Source organism: Phyllobates terribilis, unplaced genomic scaffold (genome assembly GCF_046119375.1).
Source record: "Phyllobates terribilis strain yellow unplaced genomic scaffold, ASM4611937v1 Scaffold_2__4_contigs__length_985480577, whole genome shotgun sequence".
In the NCBI taxonomy this organism is placed as follows: domain Eukaryota; kingdom Metazoa; phylum Chordata; class Amphibia; order Anura; family Dendrobatidae; genus Phyllobates; species Phyllobates terribilis.
The window spans coordinates 513,824,585-513,843,278 of NW_027362762.1; the positions used below are offsets into that span (position 1 = coordinate 513,824,585).

An 18,694-nucleotide genomic window follows, 5' to 3' on the forward strand; every position below is an offset into this window, starting at 1 on the left:
AACATTGGCCCAAGTACGTTCCATATTTTCCTGGACAGCTTTCGGACTGAAAATAAGGGTGTGAATGAGTCCGAGAACTTACTCTTAGCATTAATGTCCTTAGAGCTTTCTTCTACAGTTCCATCTTCAAAATGCTCCAAAATTCTTTTCTGCTTACTAGTGATGAGTGAGCATGTTCTGTTAACCCTTTCGGCGAGCATGCTTGGGTGCTCATAGAGTATCTTCAGTGTGCTTGGGTGTTATGTTTGAGTCAGGGCTGTGGAGTCAGTAAGCCAAACCTTCGACTCCCGACTCCTCAATTTCCATGACACCGACTCCCTCACAACATGGCTCATGTTTAAGTGATACATTTACGGTAGGACACATTTGTCTCAGCTAAAATTCTAGACCCTTAGATCAGGAATAGGACATTTCATAACCATCCCAAATTCTTCTGAAAAAATATTCCCCACAAACTGCATTGAACTACTGTACCCAATTTATTTTAGGAGTAAGAGTCGGTCCATTTTATACTGACTTCAACTTCGACTCCACAGCCCTGGTTTGAGTCATTCTGTGTGCATGATTTGCAACTGTTTGACAGCTTTAATACGTGTGAGGAATGCTTAAGAAACAGGCATTCCTCACATGTATTAAAGCTGTCAGTCGCAAATCATGCGCATGGAGTGACTGAAAAATAACACCCGAGATAGGCCAAAGATACTCGGAAAACACCAGAGCATGCTCGTAAATCTCGAGTAACGAGCATGCTCGCTCATCACTACAACTTATGCATTTGAACACAGCTATTAAAGCAGACAGGATGTCTAAACATAGCATCAGCTATGCTTAAGTTGTAATGAAAATGGTCTATCACACTATGTTTAGCACTTACATCCATATTGAAACCACTACTGCCCTTGTATTCAATCGAGACTGCTTGCTTTACGGCAAAGAAACTTCGTAATCAAATCTACCGAGGATGGCATCTGGAATTGGTGAGTTTTTCCAGTGCTGTGGTATTAGGGGGTGCCCGGTGGAAATAAAACATAAGCCAAGACCATTTTACCTTGCAACTTACGATTGTGCATTTATATTTAGATTTCATGCCGTGTAAACCTGACTGAAAAGGTTATGTCTTTATGCCCTATTCTTAGTCCAGAAGGTAATTTATAAATCTAGCACCAAGAACAGGAACGAATGCTTTCAGAACCAAGCAGCAAAATCTTTACCCTAATGTAATGGTTTCCTCTCTTTGCTTTGATAGAACTCCATTACTTCTGACACAATGTCTCCATTGAAGTAAACATGCATGCTCAGATTCTAGCATGCATGTTTATATGGTATTTGAAAGAGCTGTCAGCTCAAGACTTCAGAAGGCTGATTTATCCCTTGCTTTTTCATAACCCATAAACTAAGCAAGTGTAATCAAAATAAATTATCTTCCACAAAGTAGCAGGACGTGTACTATAGTCTATGTGATAGCTGACATGCAGATGTATGTGTAGACTTTCACGGCACAGCTTGCTGATTTTGTGTTACGTAATACTGTAATACAGATTTCAGGATATCAATGTCTAAAGGCCCCAAGTGTTCTGTTATCAAATAACTTGTTGGTACATAGATATGAAAGGAAATGTTTTACATTGTTGATTCCCTTATAGTTTGATTTTTCTTTTAGGAATGTCCTAGCCACTGTTTTCCCAAAATCTGCTACCACAGTTTTGAGCATCTTTCAAAAATGCAATGCCCTCCTCCTATAGAGAGTCCATAGTAGAGGTGGTGTGAATCGATTTGCTAGACCTGGTTCATCAGCCACATCAGCATTGTGACACCGATGGACTGGAGCCCTGAAAACACATTCTGTTGGCATTTGTGGCAGCTTTTTTGATCAGTCTGCCTCGTGCAACATTGTGCCAGGCCAGCTAATCCAAGGAAGTACCACAGATGCTGCCAGGTAGGAGGAGATTCTCAGTGCTCCCATCCAGCGGCCACAGATTACCAACGTGACGGATGGACCAGGTCCCTAGGCATCATGTGTCATTTTATTATTTTTCCCAACCCCAAATGTATTTTTTTTTCTCTTTCTTTATTATCACACTTTTCCTCTTGTATACAACCCTGCCCCTCCCTATTCTCCCACCCAGGTCCCGTTGCCAGTGTCAAGATAGAGGACTTATGCAGCATCCCCTTTTACCAAACATGTGGTTTGCTGTGTGTTGCACGCTGACTATGGTTGATGCTTTGGGGTGATATTTCCCATGGTAGAGTGCTGTGTTTGAGATTATAGTTAATAATTCACATTATATGCTGGTATATATCTGACACATTCTCCAGCTCCTACATTCTCCAGTCTTAAACATGCCTTTCTTTATAAAATCCTGCCTATTAAGTTCGAGAGCGCTGTAAAAACGAGTAATGGATAAACCCTTAAAAATACTAGAGAATTAAATCAAAACGCGAGAATTAAATCAAAACGCATACTCGATTTGTGTACCCATTTACCATTTATTCAGCATGCCCTTTTTCATATCTAAGGAAAAAGGCTTTGAAAGTTTTTTCTAAAAAGAATACCACAGCTTTAGTAACTGATAGTACTACGGAAATCTTAAAACAGGTACAGATCATAAAAAAAATAGTCTGGAAAAGAAAATCAAAATATAACAAAAACAATCGAGATAGGCTTTAGGGGTGGCTGACTGTAGTTACACACAAAGTCAAGTTGTTTTTCTCCGATCAGATGAAATACACAAGAATAGTGGATGGCAGCAGTATATCCAAAAAGGTGGTAGTCCCATAGCTTTTACATTTCATGAAAACGTTTACACATTGGTTCAGGAAAAAAGAATAATTATAGGAGGTAAAATATAAAATCAAAATCAAAGATCTGTTAATAGAGAAAAATCTGATTTAGTGGAACAAGTATCTTCATTCATCAGGACAAACCATATCAGAGAATGATAGGAAAGTTTCCCCACAAATAGGAACTTAAATCAGTCTAATCCAGTGACATGCTGCCTTTCTCATCCTTATTTTCTGCTCCACTCTCGTCTTCCTCTATTTCTCCCTCCTCCCCGCTGAACTTGTCGTGAGCCCACTTTGGGCTGGTGCCCGGTTTTCGAAACAAGAACCTCCCCCTTCCACGAGTGAAATTGGCGCGGCCTCTCCCGCGATTCACCCATTTTTCCTCGTTTTCCCCTTCCCGGTCGTCGTGCTGCAGAGAGATGAGAATGGATCAGGACGGGGTCTGGATACTGAATGTCACTGTAATGAATGGACGTCTCCCCAAACTGCATTGTTCTTTAGTTTACCACCGCACCTGAAAATTAACACGTTGCTATAAAAAGGTAACAAGTCTTAAAATGGATCTTTCTGATTCATATTCAAGGGGGAAAAAATGAAAACTAAAAACACACAAAACATTCTCTAAAACTATATCCCATTACTGTCAATTTATCACAATACTATGCAACTACAAAAAACAAAACAAAATAAAACCTTAATTTTAGGTAAATACCAAGTGTGAGAACCCTTCTTAAAAATAAAATATGTAAAATTCGGGGTCAGCTAAATAGGTCTCCTCGGGCAGTCATAAGTTGACAAGGTGGTGAATATTAGGTGCAATGCCCATGTACATGTTGCTGAAAAGACATAAAAAGGGACAATGTTTCTCCCTGCAATCTCACAAGCAAGCATAGAAATGCACCAAAGAAGCACTACACTAGTGGTATCAGGGCAGAAGGAGCCATACATACCAAGTAATACTTTTTGCTTTTAGGGGTGTATTCTGGATCCCATTCTTCATCCCGGTTGCGTTTCTGGAAGTCATTGTTGTTGTTATTGTTGCTTCCTGAAAAAGCACCCCTGTTCCACGGTCTTGTACCTCGTGCCCTGTATTGCTGTTGAGACATATTTATGCGCTATAATTTAAGTAACTAAATTAAGTTTACTACCAACAGTAAGTATGGGATTTGAGTTTTTCACCATGAAATTTTCTTAGTCAAATCAAGTTAGTAAAAATATGGATTCATGCAGTTTGAATTTATATTCTTTAGAATAATTGTATATTATACACACACACGCTTTAGAGATAGCCAACCTTTTACAGAGAAAGAGGTCACCTGTTGAACGTTAACTAGACTGTGGCTCAGTAATAGTACTAGAATCGGCTCTCTGGGACAAGTGAAAATATTCATTCTAGAAAGCTCTTTTTAAGGCCCAATTCAAATGAATAGTAGCTGATCTGCAGTAGCCGAAGCTTGTAAGAGCGGTGGTGTTCCACTCCATACACTGTTAACACACCGCTGCTTCTAACAGTTCAAGGTGGTGGTGCCAGGTGAAGGAACCACATCAATCTGATACGGAGGACTGGAAACCCCCTTTAATTTAGTGTTGATAATAATGTAGACGACCCACAACATAGAGAGCAGTGGGACGAGCAAGCCTTTTGTGTATCAGCACTAATTACACAGATACTAACCACTCCGGTTATTAGTATGTTTTAACCATGATCATGTCAGGGACAGCAGAAAAAAAATAATGAAAAGAAATGCCAATTAGAAACAAAAACCCTTCCCCTGATGCGTTGATTTTAAATAGGGCATGGTATATCAAATGTACTATCAATAGGCAACAAAAAATATTTTTTTGCTTTTTTTTTTTTTTTTTTTTATGAAGTAAAATGACAAAGTAGTTTGTGTACAAAATAAGGAATTTTACACAATCAGTAGATATTGCTTAATCCTTTGAAGATTTTTTTTTGTTTTTAATAAAGCTTTTAATTTATTTCTTCCTTTATTACTTTCAACAGTATACAGTTTCATTTTTCTGTCAACCCGGATATGTTGTAGCTTTTATTGGCACCATTTTTGGGTTCCAAAAGACTTTCTGATCTTTATCTTTTTGAGGGGAAAGGAAGAGATAATCTTGCCTGGGTTGCAAGCTTAAGTATTTTGGGCAAAATATTAACTAATACCTCCTAGGCCAGGCCCATCAATGGTGACCTTGTGAATTAGGGGCTTGTACCTCGGTGATGCACGGATAGGGTGCCGGGCATCCCGCCTAATCGAATAGTGGGGGCGTGTAATAGGTTTCTGGCTAGGCACGGTCCCGCATGTGTGTCACTTGCGCCCTATTGCAAGCTTCATCTGTGTGCAGTTTTAATGCAAGGCAATCACCCCCTCCATGGATAAGAGGTTGAGCGTGATTGTTCATCAGCATTCTGCACCTGTGTTACCTCCTCCTAACAAAAGGGGCTTGCTGCATCCTGTTGTGCATTTTCCTTGACATTTTGGCTGGTAACTATCATTGCCTTTTTGCAATTTTCCTGCCTGGGATTCAGCTGTCTCTGCTGACGAGTTGGGGCGTGACTTCTGACATCATTCTGATTGACAGCCGGCTCCCCCAGTTAGGCAGCGGGAATCTAGATGTCAATCAGAATGAAGTCAGAAGTCCCACCCTGTCAAAAGAGCGAAAGCAGAAAAGAAGCCTCCGCTCTGTAGACCCGATGTGAGCAGCGGCTTCAGAATCCCTGGTAGGAGCAGTCAGTCAAAGCTCTGTGGCGAGGAAGAAAGGCGCCGTGCACAACAGGCAGGTAAGTTGCGGTTACCTGCCTAGTAATACTTAGGCACATTTTTTGCTTCTTATAAAGTCCCAGATATACCCTTTAATCCAAATCCAAACGCAATAGTTAATTTTGGAAGCCTAATGTATAACACAGCTTGGACCGGCACAATATGGAGTGGGCTCATCTGCTAATCTCGCTCTATATAAGCTGTGCACTCACTGTAAATGTATGGAGGATGTCGCCAAGGGGTTAATAAATAAAATTGCTAAATGATTAAAATGTCACAAAAGTGGCTGCAAAAACCACTAACAAAAAGAATAAAACTGCAGTCAATAAGGCCCATCTCCAGACTGGGCTTACTCCGTATTTAGTATAAGTGTCAAAACCACTCATAAGTGCCTCTGGTGTCCCCTAAAGTGCATAACTTCCTACTATAGTAAGGCTTAAACTTCTAGGTCAGGGGTCCTCAAACTACGGCCCGCAGAGGACTTTCATCCGGCCTGCCGGGCTATGGGCGGAGGAGAGGAGAGCGGTGCCATTGCCCGCCCTTCCCCCCCGCTTGCTCAGGGCCCCGGCAGGCGGATACTTACCTCTCCCCGTGCCTCTGCAGATCCACTGTCTTCCTGCTCTGCGCTTCCTGTGAAGTCTCAGGTCAGAGGGTGCGGTGACGTCTTTACACTGCGCCCTCCCGAGTGCTGTCACAGGCAGCGCAGAGCGGGACAACACCGCCGCGACGCTGGAGTCCAGGCCAGAGCAGCGGCAGCAAGTGCGAAGTGAGGGGAGTATTGGATTTTTTTTTAATTTTTTTTTTTAATGAATGGAGGCATAGGTCATTATATGGAGGGTGACATCCTGCAAGGGGTATAATGTGGGGGGGGGGGGGGGTGACATCCTGCATGGGGTATAATATGGGGGGGTGACATCCTGCATGCGGCATAATATGGGGGGGGTGACATCCTGCATGCGGCATTATATGGGGGGGGTGACATCCTGCATGCGGCATTATATGGGGGGGGTGACATCCTGCATGCGGCATTATATGGGGGGGTGACATCCTGCATGCGGCATTATATGGGGGGTGACATCCTGCATGCGGCATTATATGGGGGGTGACATCCTGCATGCGGCATTATATGGGGGGTGACATCCTGCATGCGGCATTATATGGGGGGTGACATCCTGCATGCGGCATTATATGGGGGGTGACATCCTGCATGCGGCATTATATGGGGGGTGACATCCTGCATGCGGCATTATATGGGGGGTGACATCCTGCATGCGGCATTATATGGGGGGTGACATCCTGCATGCGGCATTATATGGGGGGTGACATCCTGCATGCGGCATTATATGGGGGGTGACATCCTGCATGCGGCATTATATGGGGGGTGACATCCTGCATGCGGCATTATATGGGGGGTGACATCCTGCATGCGGCATTATATGGGGGGTGACATCCTGCATGCGGCATTATATGGGGGGTGACATCCTGCATGCGGCATTATATGGGGGGTGACATCCTGCATGCGGCATTATATGGGGGGTGACATCTTGCATGGGGCATTATATGGGGGGGTGACATGCTGCATGGGGCATTATAAAGACAGGGGAGTGATATCCTGCATGGGGCATTATATGGGGGGGTGACATGCTGCATGGGGCATTATATGGGGGGGGGGGTGACATGCTGCATGGGGCATTATATGGGGGAGGGGACATGCTGCATGGGGCATTATATGGGGGGGGACATCCTGCATGTGGCATTATATGGGGGGTGACATCTTGCATGGGGCATTATATGGGGGGGTGACATGCTGCATGGGGCATTATATGGGGGGGTGACATGCTGCATGGGGCATTATATGGGGGGGTGACATGCTGCATTATATGGGGGGGTGACATGCTGCATTATATGGGGGGGTGACATGCTGCATTATATGGGGGGGGTGACATGCTGCATTATATGGGGGGGTGACATGCTGCATTATATGGGGGGGGTGACATGCTGCATTATATGGGGGGGGTGACATGCTGCATTATATGGGGGGGGTGACATGCTGCATTATATGGGGGGGTGACATGCTGCATTATATGGGGGGGTGACATGCTGCATTATATGGGGGGGTGACATGCTGCATTATATGGGGGGGTGACATGCTGCATTATATGGGGGGGTGACATGCTGCATTATATGGGGGGGTGACATGCTGCATGGGGCATTATATGGGGGGGTGACATGCTGCATGGGGCATTATATGGGGGGGGTGACATGCTGCATGGGGCATTATATGGGGGGGTGACATGCTGCATGGGGCATTATATGGGGGGGTGACATGCTGCATGGGGCATTATATGGGGGGGTGACATGCTGCATGGGGCATTATATGGGGGGGTGACATGGGGCATTATATGGGGGGGTGACATGCTGCATTATATGGGGGGGTGACATGCTGCATTATATGGGGGGGGTGACATGCTGCATTATATGGGGGGGTGACATGCTGCATTATATGGGGGGGTGACATGCTGCATTATATGGGGGGGTGACATGCTGCATTATATGGGGGGGTGACATGCTGCATTATATGGGGGGGTGACATGCTGCATTATATGGGGGGGTGACATGCTGCATTATATGGGGGGGTGACATGCTGCATGGGGCATTATATGGGGGGGTGACATGCTGCATGGGGCATTATATGGGGGGGTGACATGCTGCATGGGACATTATATGGGGGGGTGACATGCTGCATGGGGCATTATATGGGGGGGTGACATGCTGCATGGGGCATTATATGGGGGGGTGACATGCTGCATGGGGCATTATATGGGGGGGTGACATGCTGCATTATATGGGGGGTGACATGCTGCATTATATGGGGGGGTGACATGCTGCATTATATGGGGGGGGTGACATGCTGCATTATATGGGGGGGGTGACATGCTGCATTATATGGGGGGGTGACATGCTGCATTATATGGGGGGGTGACATGCTGCATTATATGGGGGGGTGACATGCTGCATTATATGGGGGGGTGACATGCTGCATTATATGGGGGGGGTGACATGCTGCATGGGGCATTATAAAGACAGGGGAGTGATATCTTGCATGGGGCATTATATGGTGTGAGAAAGGGACATCCTGCATGGGGCATTATATGGGGGGTGGCATCCAGCATGGGGCATTATAAGGGGGGGGGGGGACAGCTTGCATATGGCATTATAAGGGGGGAGGGAACAGCCTGCCTATTGGGAACATTTACCTGCCCATTGGGGACCTATGCTGCCTATTGGGTACATTTACCTGCCTATTGGGGACCTATGCTGCCTATTGGGTACAGTTACCTACCTATTGAAATACCGGTTGATTTAACTTTACTTGTTCTTTATTTTAAATATTGTATTTGTTCCTGTATTGTTTTTTTTTACTTCAAAATAAGATATGTGCAGTGTGCATAGGAATTTGTTCATAGTTTTTTTTAAAAACTATATTCCGGCCCTCCAATGGTCTGAGGGACCGTGAACTGGCCCCCTGTTTAAAAAGTTTGAGGACCCCTGTTCTAGGTTGTAGCATTCCAGCATGTAAAGCAGGATCCCCTCAACCCTACGTTGCCCCTCTCGCAGTGAAAGAGTGAGATCTCGCCCTTTCTACTATCCCAGCTACACCGCGTACTTTACAAATCAGTTCCCGTACGGTAACTTCCATCGATACAATGGTTATAGTTCAGTAACAGCTTAATAGTACATGGCAGCGCTGAGTTGGTAGAAAGAGATCTCCCTCTTTCACTAAGAGAAGGGTTGCAGACTGTTGTGGGATGCCGCATTGCATGACAAAGTCCCAAAGCATGGAAGTTAAAGGGGTATTCCCATCTCCAAGATCCTATCCCAATATGTAGTAGGTGTAATAATAGTAATATTAGCAAATATCTCTAATTAGAAATGTAGTATAGTATTTTTGATTCACTATCACCCTTTCCTCATGTGCAGGCATTGCAGGACCTTAGGTATCCATGGTTACGTCCACTGATAAAGTCACAGTTAGGGCCCCGTCACACTAAGCGATGCAGCAGCGATCCCGACGATACGACCTGTCAGGGATCGTTGCTGCGTCGCTATGTGGTCGCTGGTGAGCTGTCAAACAGGCAGGCTCACCAGCGATCAGGGGAGCAGCGATATCGTGGAAAGAATCGTTCCACGATGTCCTGCTCCCGCTACCAGCCTGCTGCAAGCAGGAGCAGGCTGGTAACTATGGTAAACATCGGGTTACTAAGTGCGCGTGTGCCCCTAGTAACCCGCTGTTTACCATGGATACCACTCTGCTACGGTGCGCGGGAGCCTCCGTGCACCGTAGCAGAGTGGTATCCATGGTAAACAGCGGGTTACTAAGTGCGCGTGTGCCCCTAGTAACCCGATGTTTACCATAGTTACCAGCCAGATCGTTGGTCCCGCTGGTCACACACAGCGATGTGTGCTGGCCAGCGGGAGGCCAACGACCAAAAAATGGTCCAGGACACTTTGCAACGATCAGCGACCTCACAGCAGGGGCCTGATCGTTGCAAAGTGTCACACACAGCGACATCGCTGGTGAGTCACCAAAACCGTGACTCAGCAGCGATATCGCTAGCGATATCGCTATGTGAGACGGGGGCTTTAGTTAGCTAGCTGCTAGTGGTCGTAACCATGGATACCTAAGGTCCTGCGATGCCCGCGCATGAGGAAAGAGACATAGCAAATCAAAAATACTATACTAAATTTCTAATTGGGGGTATTTGCTAATATTATTATTATTACACCTACTACATATTGGGATAGGATCTTGGAGATGGGAATAGCCCTTTAAGGCCCAACTCTGGTAGACTGTATGACCCTTTCTGGGGATATTTGGAGTATTTATAATAGTACTTGACACCAACTTATATTTAAATAAAAATCACAGTCTGGGGCTGCACACTCTTAAATAGAAAGGGATGGGTGCTCTATAAAATTAAATTTTATTTACAAATCCAGAACATTGCCACCGAAGATACAGGAGTAGCTTACAAAACTTCCTCGAGCTCTTCCTCGGTCACTGGATCCTTGGTATTCCTTGTTTCCTAAACGAGCCTTTTCCATGTTTGAAGAATTTTCATCTTTGTCTTCATTTTCAGGAGGGAATTCATCTGTTCCTGCTGCTCGCATAGAATGGGAGGAATGTGAAGAGGAGGAGGAAGAGCGGGAACGCTCACGCACTTTCCTATGCTTCCTACAGAACAGAGAAAAAAAATCGTTTGAAGATTTAAGTAGATTGTACCATATCATCTTACCAGTTTTTGGAAATAGTTGGTAGTGTTCTGTGATAATAGCAAGCACTAGTTAACCCCTTACCGACATCCGCCGTACATGTACAGCACAAATCGGCAGTGGGTATATGCAGCCATAAAAGGCTGATCAAAATATAAAATTTAACCCCATCAGTAAATACCGTAAACAGAAAAAATTCCAAAACTGTGTTTTTATGGTTGCCGCAACACCGCAAAGATGCTGTAAGGAGGAATCAAAAAGTCATATCTATTCCAAAATGGTATCAAGAAAAATGTCATCTCAACATGCAAAAAAAAATAAAGCCTTCAATAAAGCTCTAACCACCGAAAAGTGTAAACGTTACGGGGTCTTGGAAGACTGACAATAACATTTTTTCCCCCCACTAAAATAAAGAAAACTGGACAAGTAGGATATTATTGTAATCGAACTGAGAAGATTCTTATTGACAGCTTATTTTTACAACCCGATGTACGCTGTAAAAACAATTCCCAAAAACAGTCAGGACTGCGTGTTTTTTTTTTTGGCAATTTCACTGTACTTGAAATTTTCTTGCTCTTCAGTACACTATGTGGTAGAATGATTGGTGTTATTCAAGTACAAGGACAGCCAAAAGACTGAAACAGTGGCCCAAGGGCCGCACCATGCCCTCGCCCACTGTCACTGCTATCCGCATCCTCATGATGCAGACGGCGGTGAATACATTTGGCGGAGGACGGAGCAGTTGGCTCCTCCTTCCACCATTCAGTGTTTGCAGTATATGCGTCTGCTATACAGAGAGTCAGAGCACTGGAGACAGAGAGCTCAGGAGGATCAGGAGCAAGGTATGTTTTTTTTTTTTTCATATGTGTATGGGATGCTTGCATGTATATAGGGGGCTCCCATTGTATAGAGAGAGGCTATGTGGGGGGCTAACTATATAGTGTGAGCCCCCTATATATAGAGGGCTATGTGAAAGTCTCACTTTACATAAAGAGGCTATGTGGGGGCTTATACTGTATATAGGAGGCTATGTAGGGGCTCATCCTGTATACAAGGGGCTATGTGGTGACTATATAGAGAGGCTATGTTAGGACTCATACTGCATATAGGGGGGGCTCTGTGGGAGCTCATACTGTATACAAGGGGTTGTGTGTAGACGCGTGCAGTATATAGGGGGATGTACGCATACTTATTTCTGCTCAATATTAAGTGATACAATATCACTATAAAAATTATAATATATGTTACAATTGAGCAGAATTACTTTCAACCTATTTGTTCAGCCCTCCACAACAGTCATGGTGTTTCATGTGACCCCTCGGGAAAATTAATTGTCAACCCCTGGTCTATGTGGACAGAAAAAAAAAAAAAAGTTATGCTCTTGGAAAAAAGGGAGGAAAGAACGAAAATTCAAGCACAGAAATTCGTCATGTCAAGAAGGGGTTAAAGATACTTTCCTCCCATTATATTTCCAGTGAATAACTGATAACGTTATATAACAACTCTATTACTATTAAGATTTGATGTTGAATACCTAAGTTAATAGAAGTGAATAGTGTCCAATAGCTGGAACAGTAATTAATACACTCTACGTACTTGTGCTTTTTGGATGACTTCCTGGACTTCTCGGGTTTTTCAGGTGACCTCTCCCTGGAACGACTCGAATCTCTGGAATCCCCAGAGTCACGGGAATGGTCACGCTTGTCCTTATGTTTTTTGCGGCGTTCAATGTCCTGCCGCAGATCTGAGGGCTCTTCTCTGTATTTTCCCTCTCCCTAGTGTAACATAAGAAAAAGTTACACTAAGTCAGATTTATTTTTTTTTTATTTCTTGGTTTTGTAGCGACAGGAAGTATGAATCAATTCTACACACACAAGATCATTACATACAACACATTTGCTATATTTCGGGTTACCTTTTTTCGTTACTAAAAAATTCAGGGGGGGGGGTGCTAAAATTTTGTAAATAATGGTAACACCCATTATAAAATGTTAATTAACGCAACCGTGACCAATATGCATTCATGGCCACACAACACTGGAAATATCTACAAACAAACTTTTTAAAACATAAAAATGGGGTGACCTCAACATATACAAATAAAATAGAAGTGGTTTGGAGGGTGTCTTGCTTAATTTTTATCCATTTTGTACCAAAAAAACAACAAAAAAAACACTTAAAAGACATGTAGTTCCAATTTAGTAATTTTTATTTTTAAGAGAAAGAAAAACACCACATGAAAAAAACTAACCGAACTGCATTATGTAAATATAGACTTTGGAAACTGAGATATGTAGATATGCAATTTTTACTCAGAAGTGGCTAAAACGACAGCCAGGCGTGACCCTATGCTTCCTTGTATAGTAAGCTAAGATGAAAAACTAAGAATACGTTCAAAATCTCTCTTCTTTTTTTTTTTATTAAAGCTTTATCTTTTTGCAGAGGCTGAAGAAAATATCAGTTTTTAGCATGTTTTCAGAAACTGGTCCATTGCCAGTATTTGCAGAGATTTTATGGAGAGTAAAGCTGGCCACAAACCTCATGAATCCAGGGGAAATAAGATCAGACATGTTGAATGTCAACATACACGATCCTTGGTCTCCCCACTGAAATAATCAGACACTCAACAAGGCTGGCTTTAGCATTCAAAAAAAATATATGTTGCTTACATCAATTCTCTCTTAAAACATCAAATATATCTAGCACTATTTTACTTACCTCAAATAAAACTATTATGCAAGGTCTAGCTAATTAAGTTTTAAAGCAATTGTATCTATTTCATTTTTGACAAACTTTATGAAAGAGTTCCAAGGCACCAAAACAATCATACGTGACAGATTTGCATAGCAGTGACTTAAATTTCCGCTCATGTTACCATGAAATAGGAGCCATCCCCTGTTACTACCAATTGTCAAAAAGTGCAGTGTGGACCCTTTAAGTTTCCCATGTGCGGACATGTCAATAGGGTATAATCGTGGCCAAATGTTTTTACTGACAAATGTTGGTTTTTCACAAAGCTAGCTGCTTCAGTGTTTTTATATCCTTTAATCAGACGTTTTTATGGTTATTGAAGTACAATAAGCATCTCATGTTTTTACACTAACGCAACAAGCTTATACAAAGACTCAATATTTACAGTGTTGTACATTATTTCTCGGGACTTCTGTAATTCACCTTGGCGTGCTGGATATCAGCTTCAGGGCCAAATTCGGACTTCTGACAGCCCTTTCTTGTAAATAACTTGGCAGGAAAAACAGGGTTGGACTGCAGAGGACTGGGGTAAAGTTATTTTCTTTGATTGGGCTCCCTTGAGACTGACATCTGAAAAAATGATTATCTGGGGAAGAAAAGGTGAGCACTACCACGGGTGCCGTGCTGTGCCCATAGTAAAGCATCCTGAAACCATTCATGTGTGGGGTTACTTTCCATCCAGGGGAGTGAGGCTCACTCACATTTTTGCTTAAGAACATGGCTCTGAATAAAGAATGGTATCTAATCATCCTCCAAGAGAAGAACAACTTCTTCAGCAATCCAGGAGCAATGTGGTGATGAAAAATGCTTCTTCCAGTCCAGCATGATGGAGCACTATGCCACAAGTGATAACCAAAGAGGCTTGGCGAACAAAACATTGAGATTTTTGGTCCATGGCCAAAAGACTCAGCAGATCTCAATCCCATTGGGATCATGTGGTCAATCTACGAAAATTGTGATAAGTTCAAAGAACTGATAAGGCAATAAAGGGTTGCCATCAGTCAGGATTTTGCCCAGAAGCAGATAGCCAACTGCCAGGGAAAATTACAGAAGTCTTGAAAAATAATGGTCAACACTAAGTATTGAGTATTTGCATAAACTTGATGTATTTGTTAATAAAAAGTTCAAAGACTTATGAAATGCTTCTAACTGTACTTCAGTAACCATAGAGACACCTGACTAAAAGAAAGAAAAAAAAACAATGAAGCAGCAAACTTTGTGAAAACCAAGTTCTGCGTCAGACTCAAAACTTTTGGTCTTGGCTATGTGCGTAGGCTAGCACCCCCTGCATCTGGCACGACTGACAATAGCACTAGAGTATAACGGGCAGAAGACATACCCACTAGGGATGAAAGCCACAGAGCGCATGCACGTTTGATCTGTGGGGATATCCAAGATGTCACTAGCCACTGCTTCCGTCTGCTGCATGTACAAGACTATTCAGCGAAGATCCAGAGAACTACAAGTATGTGGCCAGTCTGATACTGTGGTGTACTGGAATGGGGCATTTGATAAGTCAATCCCCATGACAATTATCAGGAAAGGACTGAAAGAGGTTTTCCTCTATTGATTTAACCCTTTTTCATTTGTCCTAACTCTTCCTAACTAACTTTTCTAATACACATTTATTAGGAGCCCTGCTCCTGTAAGCTCATCTTTCTGTGGGTCATAGATCCTTCTGCTTTGATTCTGGCTCTGCTACTTCAGATATGAGAACAGCAGTCTGAGCACGCATGCTCAGATCAGACTTCATTCCCCTCTCTGTTTGAATCCTGAAAATAATATCACAGGGCTTGTCAGTTGAAGGCATGACACTTCAAAGCAGCATTCAGACAGAGAAGAGTGAAGCATTATGGGAGCTCGGTCATGCGTGGTGCCAACCGAGGATGCTTTGAAGTGCCATGGCTTCAGCTGACAAGACCTGTGATATATTTTTTAATAACCAAAAGCACATCAAAGGGACTGTCAGCTGAACGGAGGGCACTTCAAAGCAGGATTCAAACAGAGGAGAGTGAAGTGTGATCGGAGCATGCATGCTCAGACTGCTGTCACTCACAGTGACGTGACCTGCTCTTTTGCTCTGATTCCATTCCCCAGATCGGAAGTAGCAAAGCCAGAATCAAAACAGAAGGATATATGACACAGAGAGATGCAGGGCATGTAATAAGTGTATTAGAAAAGTGTTAGTTAGGAAGAGTTAGGACAAATGAAAGTGGTTTAAACCAGTAGTGGAAAACCTCTAAGGGCAAGTCATTATTTTTGTGTGTTTTTACATTTCTGCCTCACAACAGGACACAGAACACATCTACATTACTTAAAATGACATTCTCTCTATACCTTGACACAAGAGCTCCAAATTTCACCAAAATGGTTGCAACTGACTTCACGCACATTTGGCATCTAGCCCAGTACACAATCTTTACATTATAGTTAGAAACAGCGGCTTCCTTTCCAAAATACCAATGGATGGCCAAATCACAAAATCAGAGCGAAGAGGCATCTCAAACATCCCACATTGAAGTCTTTTTCATCATAATACTTATTTCTGAGTGTGTTTAAATCCGGAAACTAATAAGTTTGGATACCAAAATTTTCACTTTTAAAAAAAAATGTCCATTAAATATTTTAGTCTGGAGCCCCATATACCGAATCCCACTGTGCTTTTATTTTCAGATTTTTTTTTTTTTATAAATTCTAATACACAATTTTCTTTACGTGACAAAATTTTTTGTCAGAGTTTGTAAACCACAGACTCGTATGGTAGAATGTTGGGGCCCAGCTCAATTATATGCAGGCAGGGAGAGGAGGTGAGCTGTGTCCATCGCCTGTTGTCAATGGCAGACCCTGAGTTATCAGGCTTCAGCTTTATAACGGAAGTACTACCCTCTATTGTACTCCATGCTGTGATGATTATCATATCACTGCGGAGAAGTGATCTTTACAGAAAAGAAAGTGTCAGTTTTATAGTAGGCTTAGTGGCTAGTGTAAAAACTACATGATTTCAGGGCTCAGGCACATTCTACTTAGACAATTAAAGAAAAAGGAGAAAAAAAATCAAGTAAAAAATTACACGATTAACAAACACATGACTTAAACGGGGCATTTTTTTTCCGATCACAGATTCGCTTTAGAATAAAAAGGGAAAGTCGCATAATGCTTTAATTTTTCAGTTTTCTTTACCTTTTCTACTAACAGACGGTAGATGTTGTTAGCAATGTGCTGTTTTCCTTCATTTAATGCTGACATTTTGGTTAAAGTAGGCAATCTTGTCTATCCTCCATAAATTCGCACTGTACAACTCCTAAGCAGGCGTAATGTATGGTCATGGTCACAGCAACACAGTTCATTTGAAGGCAAGTCACCAGGATTATACCAACTGGTGGGTGCAATTTCCACTGTTCAGGGCATGCAACCAGCTGTTATGAACAAAAAGGTGTCTGGTATACAATAGAGTGAAATACTTACAAGCAGAACCCAAAAATACATTAGGGTCATTTGCTCATCACTGGAGATATTGGTTCCAAAATTCCTCTGTCTTTCAAGTTCAACCACAATAGACCTTGGAGTGATTTCATTTTTACCATATCCTAAATCACTTCACAAAGGTTGTTGATATATAGATTTTGATTTATTAAACATTTAACACTTTGCAGTTCATTTTTTAGACATATTTCACATCCTTAAAAGAAAAACACAAACTTAAGTAGAGAGCAAGGCAGAAGCATTTCTTAAGATAGAAAATACCTAGTAGATTGCAGGCTTTTTATTTTATGTCAAAATTGTAAAAATAAACAACGTCTTTACCTTGTGGCTTCCTTCTTTCGTTTGTTTGCCTTCCTCGTGCATAAGCCCATGTTTTCTGAAAGCACTAGGAGAAATGTCAATTCTCCTGTACGAAACGTAAAAAAAAATATCAGGCAAGAGATGGTAAACTTGACAACCGACTGAAAGAAGGACATCAATGCAGGTAAATGGTATAACATGGGAAATTCAATGAATAAATGGTACCTATGAATCTCTGGACTCTTTCGAGATTTTGATGGTTCTGGTTCTTTTGTCTTCTTTAAATAAGAAGCGAAACGTTCACTCAGTGTCATTGCTGAGGGGCCAAAATGGTGCTCTGTTGAATAATGGTAGAAAAGCATCCAGGTGTTAAAGGGAATCTGCCACAATAAGCAAGAAGGGCCGAGAAGATTGAGATGTGCATTTTCTCGGCACGAGTGTGTGGTGAGTATGAATGCATAATATATGAATAGATTTGTTTTTTCCCCCTGATCTCCCAGCATTGTAATGCAGAACTAAATCACTAAATCAAAGCAAATTCATTTAATTCTGTGATAAAAGATCCTAGATAACTATTTAAATCTGTGATTGTTTTTCGCTTAAAGGGGATATCTGGGACTAAAAAAAAAAAAAAAAAAAAAAAAAAAAAAAGGCATGTAGTTGCTAACAGAGGCATCTACCTGTCGCCGGTCATTGATCGCTCCTACCAGAGATTCAGCTACTCCTGGGTCAACAGAGCAGAGGTTTCTCTTCCTGTTGACAGGGCGGGACTACTGCTGTTATGCTGATTGACAGCCGCCTTCCCCCCATTAAGCAGTAGAGAGCCAGCTGTCAATCAGTATGACACCAGTAGTCCCGCCCTGTCCAGAGGAAGACAAACTGCAGCTCTGTCAATAGGGAGCAGCCGAATCTCTAGCAGGAGCGGCTAATTACCGGCGCTGGGTACAACAGACAGGTAGTTGACTCTTAGCAACTAAATGTTTTTTTTTTTTTTTTAAGTCCCGGATATCCCCTTTGAGAATCGTGTAGGCGGTCCTGTTTAATGATTGTCAACTATCTCTATATGCATGCACTCACAGAGGATATGGTTATCCACTGGACTTGCACAAGTCATACAAAATCTTAACAAAATATATAAATTAATCTTCACGGCTCCTTTGGCTCGTGGAGGGATAAAAAGTTCCTGTTCTGATAATCAGTGCAGGTCCCTGCGTGCAGACCCCCAATCAACAAGTTAACTATCCTTTGATTAGTTGATAAAAGGGGTTGTCCGGTAAAAATAAGTTGAAGGGGTATTCCAATATGTAGTAGGTGTAATAATATTAGCAAATACA

At 42.5% G+C, this 18,694-nt stretch overlaps 1 protein-coding gene across 8 annotated transcripts in view; it reads right to left on the minus strand.

Moving 5' to 3' along the window:
• Window positions 1-2,467: 2,467 nt before the first annotated feature.
• THRAP3 (thyroid hormone receptor associated protein 3) overlaps window positions 2,468-18,694 on the minus strand; it is a 78,023-nt gene continuing 61,796 nt past the window's right edge. For 7 of the 8 annotated variants that reach the window (XM_073665912.1, XM_073665917.1, XM_073665916.1 and 4 more), the window contains 6 exons: window positions 17,586-17,697; window positions 17,382-17,466; window positions 12,423-12,601; window positions 10,587-10,788; window positions 3,735-3,878; window positions 2,468-3,193 (listed from right to left, as the gene is read on the minus strand). In XM_073665912.1, the coding sequence (XP_073522013.1) occupies window positions 2,978-3,193; window positions 3,735-3,878; window positions 10,587-10,788; window positions 12,423-12,601; window positions 17,382-17,466; window positions 17,586-17,697 (938 nt within the window). In that variant the 3' untranslated portion in view covers window positions 2,468-2,977. Of the gene's footprint in view, window positions 3,299-3,734; window positions 3,879-10,586; window positions 10,789-12,422; window positions 12,602-17,381; window positions 17,467-17,585; window positions 17,698-18,694 lie in introns of all 8 variants that reach the window. The other variant, XM_073665920.1, reaches the window with a different exon arrangement.